This window comes from Haliotis rufescens, unplaced genomic scaffold, assembly GCF_023055435.1.
Source record: "Haliotis rufescens isolate VD_foot unplaced genomic scaffold, xgHalRufe1.0.p SCAF_12, whole genome shotgun sequence".
In the NCBI taxonomy this organism is placed as follows: Eukaryota; Metazoa; Mollusca; class Gastropoda; order Lepetellida; family Haliotidae; genus Haliotis; species Haliotis rufescens.
This window is the reverse complement of record NW_025963802.1, coordinates 5,158,782-5,179,739: the sequence shown is the minus strand read 5'-3', so window position 1 is coordinate 5,179,739 and position 20,958 is coordinate 5,158,782. Positions and strand designations below refer to the sequence as shown.

The window sequence follows — 20,958 nt, the reverse complement described above, 5'->3', positions numbered from 1 at the left end:
CATTGTTCTTTGCGATTTATCGCGTAGCTATCTTATTTACATTTATATACCACACTTGTTAAGATACTACTATCTGCTCAAATGCAGTTGATTTTTTCCCTGACTATTGAATCCATATGCATTCCAGTTATCATTCTCAACTCCTTTGGGAGTATACAACCCAAGCTGCCTATAGGCCCAAGAGGTTTTTATTTCCGCCTCACATACCAGGTTCCCAATCCCCCCTAGGTGAACAGAGGCACATTTGAACCAAGTCACTTACTGAGAATGACACCGCACGTTTTGACACTTGTGTTTTGGGTGTTGAACGTATTCATGTTTTTACCATCTAGTCATGTTGCAAAGGGCAGCAGTGGAATAATAGGTATGAACTTGCCAATCAGTAATAAAAAATTATATGATTTCTCCTTTTTCTGTTCCCCAGTGTTCTGTATATCAAGTTTATATGGACATTCCGATTGCTCTGATATTGACCCAACTGATAATGATGCTTATGTGCATCTAAAGAGTATAACCTAAGATAAGTATCCCTAACAACAGTTGAATAGTATACTACAATAACTTGTTTGTTTTGCAGCATGTTTGCCAAGTTTCACATCCTGGCTAGGTACTGTGGCGGTGATGTTGCGATCTGTGGCGAGGTGTTGCAGTGCATGCTTCGCTGGGCGATGCAGACAGGGACCTATTCCCAGATTGACTACCTACTGTCATTCGCAACAAAGGACCCAAACCTCCTCCTGTAAGTCTTTCAATATTACAGAATATTTCACCTTGATAATAACTTGTCACAAAATCCCACTATCTACCGTAGGAATTAAACATTTATGAATATGATGATGGTATATCGCTTAATCTGTTGGAGTAGCCCATTGAAACCTCACATATACTGAACAAAAAAGTTAGGGATCATAAATATGTCTTCACTACAAAACGATACCCCCCAAATATGCATGATGCCTTATTCATTTTCTTCAGTGTATCACAATATGTTGCTGAATGTATCCCAACAATGATGACACCCAATTTGTTCAAGAGGTTCGAATCCAATTTCATTATGGCCACAATAGCAGCCATATTAAAAAACCTCTTCGTCACAATATGGCTGAAAAATTGCCGATGTGACGTTAAACTTTAACTCACTCACTCATTCAAAAACCTCTCTATAGCCATTACCCACCTTTAGTGTTCAAAATGTAATTGGGGGCACGAGTGACCCAGTCGTCTAAGGCGCCATGATTTGCTGTGCAGAATTGCATCCCTTGGGCATGCCAGAAACCTATGATTGTGGGTTGGAATCCTGGTTCGCCCCGATTATGTTTCTAGGTTTGTCAGCACCATACCTGTACTCGAGGGTTGCACCGAAGTGGTAAACGTCTGAGACCTGCATCACTTCGGGCTTTCCTCCCACATTAAGCTGACACGCCGTGATATAACTGGAATACTGTTAAAAGCAGCGTTAAACCAAACTCACTCATTCACTCACTCACTCTAAGATGTGTATACATGGATGTTGTGTGGCAATACCATTCACAGAAGATCTTCCATTACTTCTGATTGCATGGACTTATGTGCAAAAAGTGGGAATATGTGAAAAAATTGTGCCTCGTGTTATTTCTTTGATTAGTTGTGAAGCTAGTAGTACATATTTTCAGATATGCAAGGGAAGCAATCCAGGTGATGGTGCAGGTGATGCAGAACCCACTGAAGGAAGATGTAAAGCCAGCATGTTTTCACGCAGTCTCCGGAATCTTCAACCGGACGTGTAGCCGAGGGTTAATCCTTAGCCCTGATTGTCTCACACAGCTGCTACAGTAAGATAGACAAAGTATTGTACAGTGTGGGGACTTGGGTACAGAATAGCTCCGAGTTCCTCATGCTTGTTCAGGGATTTATCTGGACCTGCTCAATGGCCCTCATTTAGGGCCAAGTCTGCAGCAACTATTATTAAAAATTCCCAAATTGGAATTATTTTTTTCCCAATGTAATAACAAATCAATAATTTCATAGCTTTGCAGAGTTAACCCAGACTTCACTGACAACCGGACCAATATGGATTGAGTGAGTGTGTTGGGTTTAACGCCGCTTTGAACAGTATTACAGTTATTTCGCAGCATGTCAACTTAATGTTGGAGGAAAGCCCGAAGTGATGCAGGTCTCGGACGTTATATAGCTGGAATATTGCTTAGTGCGGCGTTAACCTAAAAACAAACAAACAAACTTGTATCAGTTTTCCAGCAGTATCATAGAGGGGACACCAGAATTGGGCAAACAACATTATACCGTTATGGGGAATCAAACCTTGACACCAACATGGCTAGTGAACTTTAACCACTAGGCTATCCCAACTCCTAATTCAATTTTGAAGAGACCCGTGAAGATTCCGGGGTAGAATAGGTCTTCAGCAACCCATGCTTGCCGTAAAAGGTGACTATGCTTGTCATAAAAAGGCGAATAACAGGATCGGGTGGTCAGGCTCGCTGACTTGGTTGATACATGTCATTGATCCCAATTGCGCGGATCGATGCTCATGATGTCAATCGCTGGATTGTCTGGTCCAGACTCGATTATTTACAGACCACTGTCATAAAGCTGGAATATTGCTGAGTGCGGCGTTAAACAACAAACAAACAAACAAAATCAATTTTGAAGAAGGGTCCTACCACGTGTATGATTTGCGTACTCAATATGTATCCTCCTATTTTCAGATTGTCACTGCAGACATTGATGCTTCAAGATGTAGTCATCTATTGTCAGCAGCAGAAGCATGCAGTGCCCTCGAGCATCATGCAAGTTGCTCTCCTCTCTCAGCTGCACGACGTCACATTCCGGGAAAAGGCGGAGTTGATACTTCAGATCATGTCGGAAAAGTCAATGAAGGCTCTGGGGCTTGAGGTGAGCAAATTGTTTACTTTGATTGGATACCTCTGAGTGATGATCTCACCATCCAACATGTGGAGGTCATGTCAGGAGCACTTTCCAATCTCAAATCGCTGTGTTAGCTGGAAAATTGCTGATACGTCATAAAGCAATATCATTCATTCATTTATTCATTGAATCTAATCTCAAACTTGATTAGGCCAAAAGAAATAATAATAACCGCCTGCATTATCCATGTTTTATTTTTTTGCGTCTTTCTTAATCCATGTGCGTATTGGATGCAATAGATTGCCTCCAGTAAGACCCTGTAACTGGAATATACAGGGTGAGAATCTTCCGTTGATCCACAAATTTAGTGACCTCAAATTTGTTCAAATCTGGTGGCTTCCCAAATTATGGATCACGCTCCATTGAAAAAAAAGGTTTCAGCTGAAAAGGAAAATATCCATTCTCATCCCTGAATATAGCAGACTGCAACAATAGAAACATTCACTCATTGTTGCGTGAGCTGTTGATTACTGAACACTTCCGTCACACTGTTAATCCTATTTGTTTAGATCATAGAGAAATTGTCAACAGTCCCTTGGTCCCCTGAGAGGGAGACGCAGCATAAAGTCATGCGAGTCTACCATACCATGACTGTGGAACCTGCGCAGGTGAGTCGGACTAACCTTTTCTTGAACGCAACTCACCCACAATGGTTGAATAGTCAGAAGGAAGACAGTTTGTGAATAGGCGGGAGGGGATGTTTGTATTTAGTGACAGCTTTTCTCATTTCTAATGATCAGTCCTGATGGTGTTATTATCAACTCACTGTGTCCTTTCTTTTGATTATGGGGGCCGGGGGGTAGCCTAGTGGTTAAAGTGTTCGCTTGTCATGTCGAAGACCCGGGTTTGATTCCCAACATGGCTATACCGACGTGATATTGCTGGAATATTGCTTAATGCAGCGTAAATCCATACTCACTCACTCTTTTGATTATGAATAACTAATACATTGTCATTACAATGCCAATATATTTAGACAGATGGACAATATTTGCATGTGAAAGACAGGAGATAACAAGGGAATAAGGGAAACAATGACTTAATATGTGAGGGGGCACTGGTGGCCCAGTCTTCTAAGGCACCGCAATTTGTTGTGAAGAGTTGCGTCCCTTTAGTATAGCAGAAACTGATGATCTTGGATTTGAATCCCAGTTCGCCCCATTTATGTTTCTTGGTTTGTCAGAACCATACCTGTGCTCATATGTAAACCTGTCAGAGACCTGCATCACTTCGAGCTTTCCTCCCTCCATAAGCTTACAAGCCTTGATATAACTGGAATACTGTTCAAAGCAGCATTAATCCCATCTCACTCACTTAATAAGTTGGGGCGGTCGGGTAGCCTAGTGGTTAAAGCGTTCGCTCGTCACGCCGAAGACCCGGGTTCGATTCCTGACATGGGTACAATGTGTGAAGCCAAATCCTGGTGTCCCCCGCCGTGATATTGCTGGAATATTGCTAAAAGCGGCGTAAAACCATACTCACTCCCCCAATCACTCACACTTAATGAGTTTGCAAGAACTTGTTCCAGGAAGAAGTTGCCATCCATACAAAGTCTCCTGTGTTCTTGTTCCAGGATCTGGATCTGTATGAGGAGGATGAAGAGCAGGAGGAAGTACAGACAGACAGTGAAGACTACCGAGGAATATACCACAGGATTGCCGTAAGTTGGCCTCTTGCAGTGACTCGAGCTAGCTTGTTTAGCATGGTGGGTCTGTCTTCCCCCTAACTCATTTCTAGGGCGGTCGGGTAGCTCAGGGGTTAGAGCGTTTGTTCAACATGCCAAATGCCCAGGTTCGATTCCCCGCATGGGTACAATGTGTGAACCTCATTCCTAGAGTACCGACACTTGAAGATCCGGGGTAGAATTGATCTTCAGCAACCCATGCATAAAAGATGACTGTCCTTGTTGTAGGAGGTGACTAACGGAATCAGATGGTCAGACTCACTGACTTGGTTGATGAATGTCATTATATCCCAATTGTGTGGATAGATGCTCAATTGCTCATGATGTCAATCACTGGATTGTCTGGTCCGGACTGTATTTGTTACAGACTGCGTCATAAAGCTGGAATATTGCTGTGTGCGGTGTTAAAGATCAAACAGAAACAGTACCCCCTTCCCCAAATGAAAAAGTTGGAAGTTTGTAAAGTTTGTTGTTTGTTTTTTCAGGGATGTAGGCAGTCCATGAACTGGAAGTACCTCGCCCGAATCTACTTGTTGCAGTGCACTTCTGACGCCCTTCCTAATTCCAAGTTCCTGAGGGTCTATGTTGATGTCCTTCATGATAAACAGGACTCCCTCAAGACCGCCATTTACTTTCATGCTTTCCTTAATAACGTGTTCAACAAATACCAAAAAGGTGTGTCATTATTTTGCTCATCGAATCGATATTGTCATTGGCAACTCCAGGTCAGAGGTTGCCTGGATATGGTCTGACAAGACAGGGTCACTATCAAGTGAGGGGGTGTAGGGTAGCCTGGTGGTGAAAATGTTAGCTCGTTAGTCTGATGATCCATGTTCAGTTCCCACATTGAAGCAATCTGTCTGCCATTTTTGGGGCCCTTCCATGATTATCATGACACCAGCATAAGAGCTCCTTCACAAAATCATGCCTCACATACACGTCCATTCCAACATTGATTTTATTCTTCAGGCACAAGTCAAGGGTGATACAAATTGCATACTTGTCTCCCCTGGATCTCTGTTTGAATCCAATAATCGCCTCAGTTAAGGTCTGGTTAATTCAAGAATATTTGAAATTTCTATGACCTTCTAAGCTTAAGATTTTCGTACCACTTTGACAAAAACATTCTCACTGATTCCTTAAAACTGCAGAACTTCTAACCATGTGTATATGTGTGTAACTATAAACTGCTTATTCCCCAGAGATCACGAAGGATGCTCTGCTGTCATTAGACAGAAGGACATTAGCCCGCATAGGGTTTCACCTGCTAGTTCGTACATTCAAGTCCCCTCCGTATGGCCAGTGCTGCACCCTGGTGGCTGATCTCCTAGACAACCGTCTCCCCTGCAAGAACCTCCAGCCCGAGATGGGCTACACCTTCCATTCCACCGTGGTTGAGGTGTGCCTCCAGATGTCCCAGCTGGAGCGACTGCTTCAGTTCATACAAGGTGACTTGGTCAAACAATAACGTTTTCCGTTCAAGGTCAAGGTCACCAAATGTCATAATAAACTTTACGTTTATTGGTTTTAAAAAGAGAGAGAGAGAGAGAGAGAGATTTTTAACTGAACCTGAAATAATTGAAGAAGTGTTCTTGTTGTTCAGACTGGTCACTTCCATTTTACAATTTAAGATTCAAAATTTGAAAACTGAACAAAAGAAAATTCTAGAATGTCCAATAGATGGCCGAGATTATATGGCAAAACTTCCCTTGGGCTGTGGAAAGTTTCAAATGTTTTACTCATTGAAGCGAGGGATGGAAGACAATTCGGACGAAATCAGTCGTACAGGCTGTAACTGTTGTTTAGAAGACCCTGTTTTAACCTTTCCGAAGTTGCATGATTAAGAAACACATTCCAACTTTACTGATCTGGTAAGCAATGCTGTGATTGGTCAGATGAAAGGACTTGACCAGTAATTGGATGTCCTCAGATCTTAGTTTAGCTGTAGCGAGAACAAAAATGTGATTTTATTGAGATTGTACTGCAGTTGGCTTGCATTTTCCCAAACCAGAAGACTGGAAATGTAGGTTCCACTGTTGTTGATGCCGATGTTTAAATCCAGGTTTCAAGACAAAATCAAAAGAATACTGATTTAGGTACATTATGACCAGTTGTACTAAACTTGGTGAATTCTTCAACTGCTGTGTTGTTCATATGGCCTGAAGATATGGGTAGACCTGTTGGCATTCCGGGTTAGAATTGATCCCTAGCGACCTATGCTGGTGGTAAGAGGCGCTTTGATTGATGTGGTGGTCTGGCTCAGTCACATGGTTGATGGTGTTGATCGTCGATCATAATATCAATCAGGGGATTGTTCATACATCCGAGATAGTGTCGAGGGCAACATTGAACTCAAGCAAGTTTGCACGCTAGCATGCATGGATAATGGTACTCAAGGCAGCCCCGGAGCCTCATTGTCGTTTCCTTTTGGTGAATATTTCCATATCGACTTGGATTATTTCAGGTCTCTGCCCAACTGAGGTCTATACACATGGAGCTAAAGAACGTCCAGATCTGTGGCATGATCAGCTGTTGCGGGCCATTAGTCTCCTCTGCAGCAAATCCTGCCTACCAGAAGCAGCTGATGTCCTGGCCTTCTTTAAAACTCAGCTGCCTAAGACAGGTACCTCATATTGCCATACTTTTTCTTATCAACACTTCCTTTACTTGAGGATCACCTCCAACTCCCTGTAGCCAGTATATCACCTACCAACTCCACCTGTGGTTTGTAACTTAGTATATCACCCACCTACTCCTCGTGTAGCCAGTATATCACCTACCAACTCCACTTGTGGTTAGTAAATCACCCATCTACTCATGTAGCCAGTATATCACCTACCTCTTCATCTAGCCAGTATATCACCTACCAACTCCACCTGTGGCTAGTATATCACCCACCTACTCCTCATGTAGCCAGTACATCACCTACTATCTGTCTCCTGGCTGTAGCCAGTATATCACCTACCAACTCCCCATGTGGTTAGTATATGACCTACTTCACATGTAGCCAGTAGCTCAGGCAACTCCTGTATATCCTCTGGCAACTCCTGTTTATCCCCTGCTAACTCATGTATATCCTCTGCCAATTCCTGTATGTCACCTGCTTGTTTTAGAAGCAGTCTTAACAGATCACCACAGAGAAGCTGCTTGTCAGCTTATGGAGTTAGCGCTATGTCACAGAGATCTGGACACAGCTGTAAAGGTGTTCGACCTTGCGAAGACCGTGCTCCAGTTCAATCACCTCCGCCATCTTCTCATCCAGTGTTTCCTCAGCAATATGCGTGCCAAGGCCGGTGACATCTTCATTCTTCTCAGACCAGATTTGACAAAGAATAACTCTCAAAACCTCATTGTAGTAAACAACAGTTTCCACTTCACGGAGATCGAGATGATCATCTGTGCCCACCTGGTCGATCTGTACCATGAACTCTGTCAGCTGAAGATGTCAGAGGGGCATACTCCGACAGATGATAACCTTGCTCTGACTGTCACTGTGGACGACGACACAAATCCGATGCCCAAGACAGTCCAGGACACCACCAAGGAAGTCAGGCTCATCTTCAGGAGACTTGGAGTGGACAGTCACCTAACAGTGCCCCGTAGAGTCGTGGTGGATATACACACCCTGAAGGAGTACATGAGGGGCTGCGATGAACAAGGTAATCCCCTCATGTTGGTTGTCATCATGCTTGTAAGGTTAAAAACATGTTGGAATTGGGAGGTGGGGGCGATCATCATATCATATATGGTTTCTTCATAATTAAGGGGGGCGGTCGGGTAGCCTTGTAGTTAAAGCGTTCGCTCGTCACGCCGAAGACCCGGGTTCGATTCCCGACGTGGGTACAATGTGTGAAGCCCATTTCTGGTGTCCCCCACCGTGATATGGCTGGAATATTGCTAAAAACGGCGTAAAATCAAACTCACTCACTCATAATTAAGGTGAGTTACAGAACCTTGTGTGTGGGGGTTATTTTCATCTTTCTGTTTAAATTTTTAATAAACAATAACCTAATTTGGTTTCAGCAAGGAATTTGGGCCTGTTTCCATTATCTCCGGAAGAAAGTCAACAGTTAAGTTTGTATGAATCTCAGGGAAGATCTCGTGGAAGAGGGATGGATTTCACCAAAGTTAGGGAACGAGGTCAGTATCAATCCAGAGGTCAAGGTTACATTATGAGAGGTCAAGTTCGCAGCATGAGAAGTCAAAGTCATGACAGATATCCTGGTCACAGCATTAGAGGTCAAAGCCATGACAGAGGTCAGTGTCACAGCAGAGGTCAAGGCCACTGCAGAGGTCGAGGTCGATACCACAGAGGCCAACTTCACAACAGATGAAGAATACTTCTAAAGTTATGTGTTTCAGCGCTGGAAACATTTATGACAGGCCTCAAGTGATGCTTCATTGTTAGAATCACTTGTGACCTGTAACAACTGCATAGTGACTATTCCAGGTCCTATGTGATATTTCTTTGCAATAATCACATATGTCTTATAACATCTGCTTCGAGACTGTGGTGGATATTTGTGATGGTACTTTCAAAGGATTCTACACTTAGCCTTTCATGTTGGGGGCAGCAGTTCTGAGTGTTTTCTAGTCAACTTGTTCATGAACATTTATTTTTATTGTAAGTTTTTGGCTTGCATACATTGACATGCTACTATGAATAGTGATGTTTTTATTTGGTTCAATTGCAATTTTAGGTATCATTTGTCATACTGATATGCATTTATTAAGAAAGTTTTGGAATGAACTCCAAGGTAGATGGTGTTTGTAGATGCACAAACTTAAAAGATGTTTGCAGCAGTACACAAGGAGACAGACATTAAGTATCTGAAAAACTTGTTGATTTATAGTGATATCTAATAAGGGTTTCTATAAAGTCCGCGTTTCGTAACTGTTTTTATAGATTAGTCTGTCGGTAGGCTTGGTAGTGTTATACAAGGACAGGGAACCAGACTGCTGTGTTGGCCAAGAAGCAAGACATAGGTTCTCTGTTGTCAGAGTGTGATCAAAATTGAATAGTCTTTGAATTGGTTAGTATCGTATGGGCTTCCCTAGGCCTAAGATGGCACTGATGTAGTGATCCCATAGGCTAGTATGGACTTCCCTAGGCCTAAGATGGCACTGATGTAGTGATCCCATAGGCTAGTATGGGCTTCCCTAGGCCTAGGATGGCACTGATGTAGTGATCCCATAGGCTAGTATGGGCTTCCCTAGGCCCAAGATGAAAATGAAGTAGAGATCCCATAGACTAGTATGGGCTTCCCTAGGCCCAAGAAGAAAATGAAGTAGTGATCCCATAGACTAGAATGGGCTTCCCTAGGCCCAAGAAGAAAATGAAGTAGTGATCCTATAGACTAGTATGGGCTTCCCTAGGCCCAAGATGAAAATGAAGTAGTGATTCCATAGACTAGTATGGGCTTCCCTAGGCCCAAGAAGAAAATGAAGTAGTGATCCCATAGACTAGTATGGGCTTCCCTAGGCTCAAGAAGAAAATGAAGTAGTGATCCTATAGACTAGTATGGGCTTCCCTAGGCCCAAGATGAAAATGAAGTAGTGATTCCATAGACTAGTATGGGCTTCCCTAGGCCCAAGAAGAAAATGAAGTAGTGATCCCATAGACTAGTATGGGCTTCCCTAGGCTCAAGAAGAAAATGAAGTAGTGATCCTATAGACTAGTATGGGCTTCCCTAGGCCCAAGATGAAAATGAAGTAGTGATTCCATAGACTAGTATGGGCTTCACTAGGCCCAAGAAGAAAATGAAGTAGTGATCCTATAGACTAGTATGGGCTTCCCTAGGCCCAAGATGAAAATGAAGTAGTGATCCCATAGACTAGTATGGGCTTCCCTAGGCCCAAGAAGAAAATGAAGTAGTGATCCTATAGGCTAGTATGGGCTTCCCTAGGCCCAAGAAGAAAATGAAGTAGTTATCCTATAGACTAGTATGGGCTTCCCTGGGCCCAAGATGACACTGAAGTAGTGATCCCATAGACTAGTATGGGCTTCCCTGGGCCCAAGATGAAAATGAAGTAGTTATCCTATAGACTAGTATGGGCTTCCCTAGGCCCAAGATGACACTGAAGTAGTGGTCCCATAGACTAGTATGGCCTTCCCTAGGCCCAAGATGAAAATGAAGTAGTTATCCTATAGACTAGTATGGGCTTCCCTGGGCCCAAGATGACACTGAAGTAGTGATCCCATAGACTAGTATGGGCTTCCCTAGGCCCTAGATGGCACTGAAGTAGTGAAGTACCCCATTTGTGATATTGCTGGAATATTGTCGTGATATTGCTGGAATATTGCCATGATATTGCTGGAATATTGCCATGATATTGCTGGAATATTGCTGTGATATTGCTGGAATATTGCTGGAATATTGCTAAAAACAGTGTAAAATGCAGCCCGCTCACTCAATTATGTGGATCGGTGATCATGATATCAATCACTGGATTGTCTGGTCCAGATTTGATTAGTTACAGACCGCCATCATATTGCTGGAATAATGCTGAGGAGGGGATTAAACAACAAACAAACAATTGCAATATGTCCCCGTGGCAATACTGTGATATACCTGTAATTCATGTCAAAGTTCCAGAATTGAATTTCAAACAAGTAGGAAGACACAGGAGCATCATCAGCCGCTCGTCTGAGTCAGCTTGCCTTATGTTAGTAAGGGTTAGTAGAATGTCGGGCTATTAAGGGGATATCCATGTATATTATCAATATCTGGGCATCCCTCATAGTAAGATTTGGTCTTTGTCAGACTTGCAGAATTACATCTGCATTCATGGTTGAATCTCAAATTTGTCTTCCATCACGAACCTTGGTCTGTTGACATGACTGGTTTTTGTGAAAGTGTTGGGGCAGTTATGACCTGTGACTCTTGAGACATTCTTCCAAAGTTTAACTAACAGCTGTGATATGACTAAAAATATTCAAAGTGGCATTAATAACTTAAATGGATTTAAATATGCAAATGTTGAGGTGGATGAGAAAGTAAGAAGATGGACGTATGAGTGCTCGTGTGTGGACCAGATACTCTAGAAAATATGTGTGTATGAAAATGTCTGAACTTTGACACGCCAGTGCAGCGTCTTAACTCGGGGTCGGACGATACACCAAGTGTGCGATACTTATCTGTGCACTTATCTGTGCACTTATCTGTGGTGCGTAGGCCATCTTTTTCATAGACAGGATTGCCAAATACCTGGCACACTAATGATTGGCAGTGTCAGGTATGGCGCAATGAATGAAAATATTTACGTTTTCACTACTCATTTTCACTTGTAATTAGTGTTTAGTGTAACACTTTTTTCAAGAAAACATTTAAGGTAAGTATCAATATTTTTTACTTAGTGTGTGACTGTGATACTTGTATCGAGAAGTAAAAAATTGCGATCTACCGATGCATCGGTGTATCGGCCCACCACTAGTCAGAACTTACATTTTATTTGTGAACAATTTTCTTTTAGTTATTTATGGAGACATTTTCAGTTTGATCAACATAATGGTATTGCCTTGTTTAGATGCTGTGTTAGCAACCTGTTATCCAGTTCTGCATAATAACATGACTTTAGTTTCCATTTGGTTGTTTCTTGTCTGTATATGGTTTTATTGAGGGCAAAGAATGCCTTGATAACTGCAAATTGAATACATGTATATCCATTGTGCCAAATACCAAAGGATCCCAAAGAAGGGGTTTTATGTTTTTTATTATTTTATTAAGGCTGTCAGAGTCCACTGAATTTTCCCAGCATTGCGATATAGGGACCTACCAATTTATGTTCTTGCCTGGTACTTATCAAAAAAAATATATTGTCCCAGAAAATGCTTGAAAAAAATAATTGTGCTTCAGAATGCTGGAAAAAATAGAAGAAATTGTCTGCGGCAAAAAATACATTGTTGCAAAATGCTTTTGTGAAAGAAATGTTTTGTCTAATGGTTTTCATTAAAATATATATCTGGTTTTACAGATGTAGCTGAACAAATATGTAGTCTTCAAACAAAATCCCAGGCCTACCCCAGAATGTCAAATGGTCGGTGCCATGGTCGGTGCCATGGTCAGTGCCAGGGTCGTTGCCATGGTCGTTGCCATGGTCGTTGCCAGGGTCGTTGCCATGGTTGGTGCCAGGGTCGGTGCCATGGTCGTTGCCATGGTGGGTGCCATGGTCGTTGCCAGGGTCGTTGCCATGGTTGGTGCCAGGGTCGTTGCCATGGTCGGTGCCATGGTGGTTGCCATGGTCGGTGCCATGGTCGGTGCCATGGTCGGTGCCATGTTCGTTGCCAGGGTCGGTGTCATGGTCGGTGCCATGGTCGGTGCCAGGGTCGGTGTCATGGACGGTGCCATGGTCGGTGCTATGGTATGAGTATTGTGTTGTAGGGTCGTGTGTTGTTCACAGACCCAGGGGTGCACACCCACTTTTTCTAATGTCTGCTAATGGTGTTTATGTACAAAAAGACACAAGTGACCCAAATGTGATAACAGCCAAAACAGGACAAAGTAAACACAATGTATTGCCATGATGAAATAGAAGTAGTATTCTTAGAATTATACACAATGATAACTATTGTTTGATAAATAAATTGTTTGATGACATGTTTTAAACAATAATAACAATTACTTGACTAATCTTTGGCAAACAATGTAAATTTTCCCGAATTATTCCATTCCGTTGTTTTATTGTATTTTAAGTGCTTCAAGTATGAGTGCAAGAGTTCTCAAACCAGTTTAGGAGCCAAGTGTTTGGTCAATATTCTTTGGGTGGGTCTCAAGGTATTCCTATTGAATTCAGCTCATTAACATGGCAAGTGTCACACTTTCATGTATTGTATCTTTGTATCTTTGTATCTTTGTATCTTTGTATCTTTGCATTATGTATCACGTTTACAGCTTAATCAAAATGAGATCACAATCTCATAATAACCAGATGTTAGTGCTCACAACTACAAAAAGATCTGAGGACATCCCATTACAGAATTGTTTGATAGGCATTACTTAGAAGTTGACGGATAAAAAGGTAGACACAGTGTATGGATAACAACTTCTTTATTTACTGTAATAAATATACCGAAACATTGCCTTTACAGTAGTTAAGGAAGTTGTTATCCATAATTGTGTCGACCGTGTCATGCTATTACAGACCACCTCCGTGGTCTAATGGTAGAGCGTCCGCCCGGAGAGCGGAAGGTCCGGGGTTTGATCCCAAGCCGTGTCATACTTAAAGACGTTAAAAGATGGTACTTGTTGTTACCCTGTCTGGTGCTAGGCATTAAGGAGCTAAAACAAGGACTGGTCGGCTCAGAGTCAGTATACTGTGTCTGAGTGGGGTATTCATGTTAAACTGTGGCATGGTATCTCAGTGTGCTAGCACTATAAATCGGCATCAGTCCGGACTAGTACAAGCAGCCACACACACATGTGCATGCATGTCACTATATAAGTGCAATAATCTTGGACGCAACGTTAAACCCCATTTCACCTCACCTCACCTCATCCTATTACAGGTCATGTCAGAATGACCTTTCATTCGACCAATCAAAGGTGGTAGTCCAAATGTGTTTTCTTATTATGCAACCTAAAAAGGTTAACACGGGGCACTCCAAATGACAGTTGTAGACTGGAAGACTAATTCCATCAAAATCGTCTATTTCTCACTTTAATAGGAAAAACATCTGAAACAGAAGAAACTTGCGATAGCCCACGAGAGGTACTGCCACACCAGTGCCATCAATCAGACATTCCAGAATTTACTTTTGTTAACTTTTCAAATTTTGAATCAAGAATCAAGTCAAAATATTTTTCAAGGCATAGTCTGTGATAGAAGTTGGCATATGGAAACTAGTACCGAAAAGCTAGAAAAAGCTGCTTTTTTGTTGTCTACTGTCGACTTCCTGTTTGCCATTTAGTTGGTTGGTCAAAGTTTGCAACAGGTTGTTCTGAAGTGTCCTGACCTGGGATGTCCTCAGATCTTTGTGTAGCAGTAGCGAGCACTAAGATCTGATTTTAATGAGATTGATGACATCAAGACCTGCATTTAATATTTATTTAGCGATGGCACGATTCATCAATGTACTATTGCATTGTGATTTTACATCTCATGTTACGATACATCTACTTATTAAATAATTCTCATTTAATTTTCAAAAAATAATAATTACGAACTTGTGCTTTTAACTCAGTCATCTAAAGCTAGCATTACCTTGCTATCTGTCACCAGTCAAAATGCAAAAATCTGATTACTTGATTTTAATAGAACAAAGCTGGAATAACCAAACCTACAAGTGAAGCTAACACTTGTTGATAAGAACCATCTTGTGTTAGCCAAGCCATGTATAACATATTGAAAAACATGCACAAATTACCGTATTCGACGTAATAAGCGCCCAGGGCGCTCTCAAAATTAGAAATAGGGGGCATTTTTCAGAATTTTATTTTGGTGTTAAAAGATTTCGTGGTTTATGCTGACAGCCTGAAATGTTTATACACGACAGATATATTTTTCCAGGACTTAAATGCCCATAATTAAGGGTACATATAACACACGAGTGCGTATTATACACGAATAAATAAGTCTTGTGTACATTGATCAATCGGAAGGGGTGCTAATTGAGATTGTTCACTAGCCAATATATTAGCAAATATCGACGTGGGCGCTTATTACGTCGAATACGGTATGCATCACGATACATATCGTATCATGACTCAAGAAGCATGATGTATATTACCGTATTTGAAGTAATAAGCGCCCAGAGTGTTCTCGAAATTAGAAATAGGGGCTCCTATTAGAATATTATTTTGGTGGAAAAAACAAAGTTGAAAGATAAATTTCGTGGTTTATGCTGATAGCCTGAAATGTTTATATGCGACAGATATATTTTTCCAGAATTACCCATAATTAAGGGTGCATATAACACACAAGTGCTTATTATACCCGAATAAATAAGTCTTGTGTACATTGATCAGTTGGAAGGGGTGCTAACTGAGATTGTTCACTAACCAATATATGAGCAAATATTGACGTGGGCGCTTATTAGAGTGGGGCACTTATTACATCAAATACGGTAATACACGATTCATTATCTGTATCATCACTACATATCCATGATGGTAAGGGACCGGTCTTTTAATACAGAGAGAGCACTAACGTACTGAAAATAATTACCCTCCCCTAATGCATGTCTTAATTTTCATGACCCTCCCAGAAATGAAAAAATGCAAAAGCACTTTATCCTTTTTATATAATGTCCATTTTTTCACGACCCTCCCAAAATGTGTGTTGTTTTTTTGCCCTCCTCTAGAGATTCATGTTTTTGGTGGCCTTCTGATTTCCACAGACCCACCCCTTTTAATAAATGACCGGTCCCTAATGTGTGCCCACTCGTCTTTTTCAACGAAATATGCAATTAAACAAATAACCTCAAGAGACAAATTGGACCAACCACTGAATATTGGGATGTGCCAGGGCATGATTTTTGTATTTTTTACTGATATCTTTTGGGTCACTGCGTCAAAACATATTTTATCTTTGAAAGGTAGAATCAGTTTAATGTTTCTTCACAATACAAATATTTTCAGGACAATTCAGGGAACAATTTACTTTTGGGGGTACAACCTGAAGACAAAGTATTTAATTCCTTCACAGTTTTGATAAAACACCAGCACACTTTCCGTCCTTACAATTAAAGAAACAGTACTGTTGTCTTTTAGGGTCACCTTTGGATCGAACTTTCTCCATGTTAGGAAAAGTGGGCCATTTTGTCTTAATGTGTTTATGCTTGACCTGCAAGTGGAATATAACTGCAGGTAATTGTTTATGTTTTTATTGATCATAATTTGTTTATTTGCATTACGTTGTTGAACAAGTGTCATGTTCATTGATTTTTCTGTTAAAAATCTCATTTATCATGATAAATATCACATACTTTGTTAATGTACTTGGAGAAATTTGAATTGATACATATCACATACTGATGTCAGCAGTTTGTTTAAGACCGTATTATCCATGATGTGGGTCATTGTTGGAACTAACTTGCTGCCCCGAGGGGATGCTGGGTTTGACTTAGTCCATACAACCTGTGCTGTTGTAAGAGGGGATGAGGTGGTCAGGCTCGGTGACTTGGTTGATGGCGTGTCATCGGACCCCGATGATACGGGTCGCTGCTCACAGTATCAATTGTGTGGACGAGACTCGATTTCTTACAGGCCGTCATCATATAGCTGAAACTTTGCTGTGTGCACCAATGTTAAAAACACAGACCTTGTGTGCTGTTTGTTGAACTTGTGCAACAACGACAATGAGGGCTATTTGAGCTGCTGTCTTAATTGACCAAAGACTCATGTCATGTAAACCTTTGTGATCAGAACATCCATCTCAGTTTGTGTGCCATGGTGCCTATTGAACCAGGTACTGAGGTAGCCTAGTGGTGAAGGTGTTCCATCCATTTTGCAGGAACAGGTTCGATTCCCCACATGGTTACATGGCCCATTTTGGGTGTCCCCTCACATGATATGCCTGATGTATTGCTAAAAGCATCATAAAACCACACTCACTCACTCAGGCACTTAAACAAACCAAAGAGGCCACCTCACTCGAGTTCTTACATTTGTACTTAAGACGGTCTTCTCAAATTGATAAAGGCTTGTGTTTAGGACCGAGATAATTTTCACATGATCTCTTGTAGCCATCTGGTCAAATATATAATATATATCTGTTACATTAAGATTGCATGCTCTGTATCATGTGCAATGCATCTTCCCGAGGCAAGAGAGTCAACTGACTTCAAAAGTCCAGTTTCCACCCTTGCCAAACTAGGCTGGAATTCCTGGGCTCGATCGTAGAGCCAACAGTGGCTATTACCACATACAGTTTTGTCCCTTCTAAGCCAATCAGATTCCACCTCTGGTATCACTTGCATTTGCTTCAAACAAAATGGCAGCGCCCAGTTAAGATGATCTGATCGTTAATCAAGATCTATATTGTAATAAAATGGGTCTTACATCGCCAAGTGCTTCAAATCACGTAAGCACCTTGATTAAAAACATGAAAAGATTTGGAAAATATCTGTGGACAAGTAGTTGGCAGTGCACATGCTTTGCAAATCCTGCAATTGACCGAAATCTGCACAACAGTTCACGAACCGGATTTCGATTACATTGCGCGATTTTGATTGGACTATTCATAGACTCATTAGTGCAGTCAAAATGTAACTCCATAATACCAGCCTAGTTCGGCAGGGTGGAAACTGGACTTTTATTGTCGGTTATCCCTCATGCATCTCGGGAAGATGTGTGCAATTGTGAAGCCTGAACAAGTTTCACGACAAATGCAGGAAATGATTTTGAAGCAAGGGCATGACAGCTTCTGAAGTGCTAGCTCTAATTGATGTTTAGAGCAATGAAATGTAATTAAAATACAAATAAATAAAGTAAATAACAGGCAGGAGACAGTGTCAGTACACGTTAGATCTGCCAATGAATATGGTTGTCCTAAAAAAATGTTCTTGGTAAATGGAAAGGGTCTGCTCTCCCTATCAGTTGAAACCAATTGGATCAACTTGAATCTAATCGAGACACCAAGTCAGCTACTAAGCCATAGAACTGTTTATTGTTTCTTGTTACACAGGCTACATTAATTCAGAAAACTAAATGTGTTTGTATATTGCAATTGTGTTGTGAATTTGTTGATTGTTATTTTTGAGTTTTCAGATTTGTTCAACTTGTCAAAATGACCTTTTCAGTTAACCAAAAGCTAAAAGTTGGCAACAGTTTCATGAATTGATGATCATGCATGTCTGGTGATCATGTTGGCATGTTTGAGAAATGTAAGATCGGTTTTCAGTTTGACAGTGTCAGGTATTAAAGGACAATTCTGCTTTTATGTTTTAACTTTTCAAAATGAGATGTGCCTTGCTGCTGTGTCAGTTGTTAAAAAAACTTTGATTTGTGGAGACGTGTCTAAGGAACAGACCAAAATGAATTCTTTTGAGGGATATGGTCTAATTCCATAATAATGGAATTGTGAATAATTCAGTTTTCAAAGTGGCAATTGTGTATTTCGAAAACAAAATAGCACATACATGTATGAAAACATGCCAGATCTGCAGATTTTTTGCACTTCTTTGTTTTGCTCGCCATGATATACTGCAAGATTACTGATGCTGCGTGAAGCAAAATCACTTTCACTTTGTTTTGTCAGAGTATACTGAATTATGTTTACTATATGATGTCACAATCTTGTGTTTCTTGAAGCATGTGCCTGCAGAAAATGTTTCACAGACCCATTGGTAAAGAATATTTTGTACTTTTAGTCATTATGTTTTGTTATTTTATCATCGTATCAAAAGGATACTTTTATTATTACAAAATCAAGATGTAATAAATCATGATCATGTTTTTAATATAGAATTTGTTCTTGTGTTTCACATATAAATTTTCTGTGGCAGAGCAGATGCAATCAGTATGGATACAATAGGTCCTGTGTTAAAAGTCTGATATAATATACAATTCCTGAATAGCTGATTCTTGTCTCCCAGTAAAACCTCTACCAGTGCAACATAAGATACATAGAACCTGTGTATCTCATACTCGTCCCCCTAAGGAGCCGATGATACAATAGATCCCATGAACCCGCTACTCGTCCCCCTAAGGAGCCGATGATACAATAGATCACAAGTACCCCATACTCGTCCCCTTAAGGAGCCAATGATACAATAGATCCCATGAACCCCATACTCGTCCCCCTAAGGAGCCGATGATACAATAGATCCCATGAACCCCATACTCGTCCCCCTAAGGAGCCGATGATACAATAGATCCTGAGTACCCCATACTCGTCCCCGTAAAGAGCTGATTATACAATAGATCCTGAGTATCCCATACTCAATAACCCCTAAGGAGCCGATTATACAATAGATCACAAGTACCCCATACTCGTCCCCCTAAGGAGCCGATGATACAATAGATCCCATGAACCCCATACTCGTCCCCCTAAGGAGCCGATGATACAATAGATCCCATGAACCCCATACTCGTCCCCCTAAGGAGCCGATGATACAATAGATCCTGAGTACCCCATACTCGTCCCCGTAAAGAGCTGATTATACAATAGATCCTGAGTATCCCATACTCAATAACCCCTAAGGAGCCGATTATACAATAGATCACAAGTACCCCATACTCGTCCCCCTAAGGAGCCGATGATACAATAGATCCCATGAACCCCATACTCGTCCCCCTAAGGAGCCGATGATACAATAGATCCCATGAACCCCATACTCGTCCCCCTAAGGAGCCGATGATACAATAGATCCTGAGTACCCCATACTCGTCCCCGTAAAGAGCTGATTATACAATAGATCCTGAGTATCCCATACTCAATAACCCCTAAGGAGCCGATTATACAATAGATCACAAGTACCCCATACTCGTCCCCCTAAGGAGCCGATGATACAATAGATCCCATGAACCCCATACTCGTCCCCCTAAGGAGCCGATGATACAATAGATCACAAGTACCCCATACTCGTCCCCCTAAGGAGCCGATGATACAATAGATCCCATGAACCCCATACTCGTCCCCCTAAGGAGCCGATGATACAATAGATCCCGAGTATCCCATACTCAATAACCCCTAAGGAGCCGATGATACAATAGATCCCAAGTACCCCATACTCGTCCCCCTAAGGAGCCGATGATACAATAGATCACAAGTACCCCACACTAGTCTCTTTAAGGTTTGTCACAAAAGCTTTTCTTATGCGCAATATTAAGCAAGCTGCTCCAATAAGACCTGACCGTCTTCTGAATGATCAGGCTTAACTATATAATGATTCTAATACTAAAGAGAGGGGCGGTGGGAAGCCTAGTGGTTATAGCGTTGGCTTGCACAACGAAGACCCTGGTTCAATTTCCCACTTGGGCGAAATGTGTGAAGCCCATTTCTGGTGTTCCCTGCCGTGATATTGCTGGAATATTCTAAAAGCGGTGTAATACCATACTTACTCACTCACTCACTCACACTAATGACTGCAGAAAGTTAATGCAGCCACATCACAAGGATAAAGTCAATGGCTCAGTGAATGACATGTCATACCGATCCAAGGATGTGTGTACAAAGTATGTGACATTTCATTACTCTGCGGGTGTTAACTTCACTGTCTGTTCCTGCCAGAGCAACCTGATAATAATCGGATCTAAACCAAACAAACCAGACACTAAAACTACCAGCTATGACCAGTGCTGCCAGTGCATGACGACACTGCCAAGTGGCAGAGCCGAACACACCAGGTACCATTTTTTTGCTTCATACAATCAGCCACCAGTGACAATCCGGGTTAGCACTGCTCTTTA

At 41.4% G+C, this 20,958-nt stretch overlaps 2 protein-coding genes across 2 annotated transcripts in view; one reads left to right on the top strand and one right to left on the bottom strand.

The window, feature by feature from the left end:
- Nucleotides 1–13,859, top strand: part of LOC124138047 — a 36,599-nt gene extending 22,740 nt beyond the window's left edge. Inside the window, exons 6-15 of the mRNA XM_046504554.2 lie at nt 578–739; nt 1,653–1,811; nt 2,706–2,892; nt 3,435–3,533; nt 4,499–4,585; nt 5,095–5,284; nt 5,812–6,057; nt 7,074–7,232; nt 7,723–8,268; nt 8,633–13,859. Coding sequence (XP_046360510.2) covers nt 578–739; nt 1,653–1,811; nt 2,706–2,892; nt 3,435–3,533; nt 4,499–4,585; nt 5,095–5,284; nt 5,812–6,057; nt 7,074–7,232; nt 7,723–8,268; nt 8,633–8,943 — 2,146 coding nt within the window. The 3' untranslated portion in view covers nt 8,944–13,859. The remainder of the gene's footprint in view (nt 1–577; nt 740–1,652; nt 1,812–2,705; nt 2,893–3,434; nt 3,534–4,498; nt 4,586–5,094; nt 5,285–5,811; nt 6,058–7,073; nt 7,233–7,722; nt 8,269–8,632) is intronic.
- Nucleotides 12,578–20,902, bottom strand: LOC125378383 (hyphally regulated cell wall protein 3-like). Its single transcript, XM_048393840.1, has 2 exons — nt 20,817–20,902; nt 12,578–12,965 (listed from the first exon to the last, which is right to left on the bottom strand). Exons 1-2 carry the CDS (start codon nt 20,900–20,902, stop codon nt 12,578–12,580), a joined length of 474 nt encoding a protein of 157 aa, XP_048249797.1.
- Nucleotides 20,903–20,958: the final 56 nt, after the last annotated feature.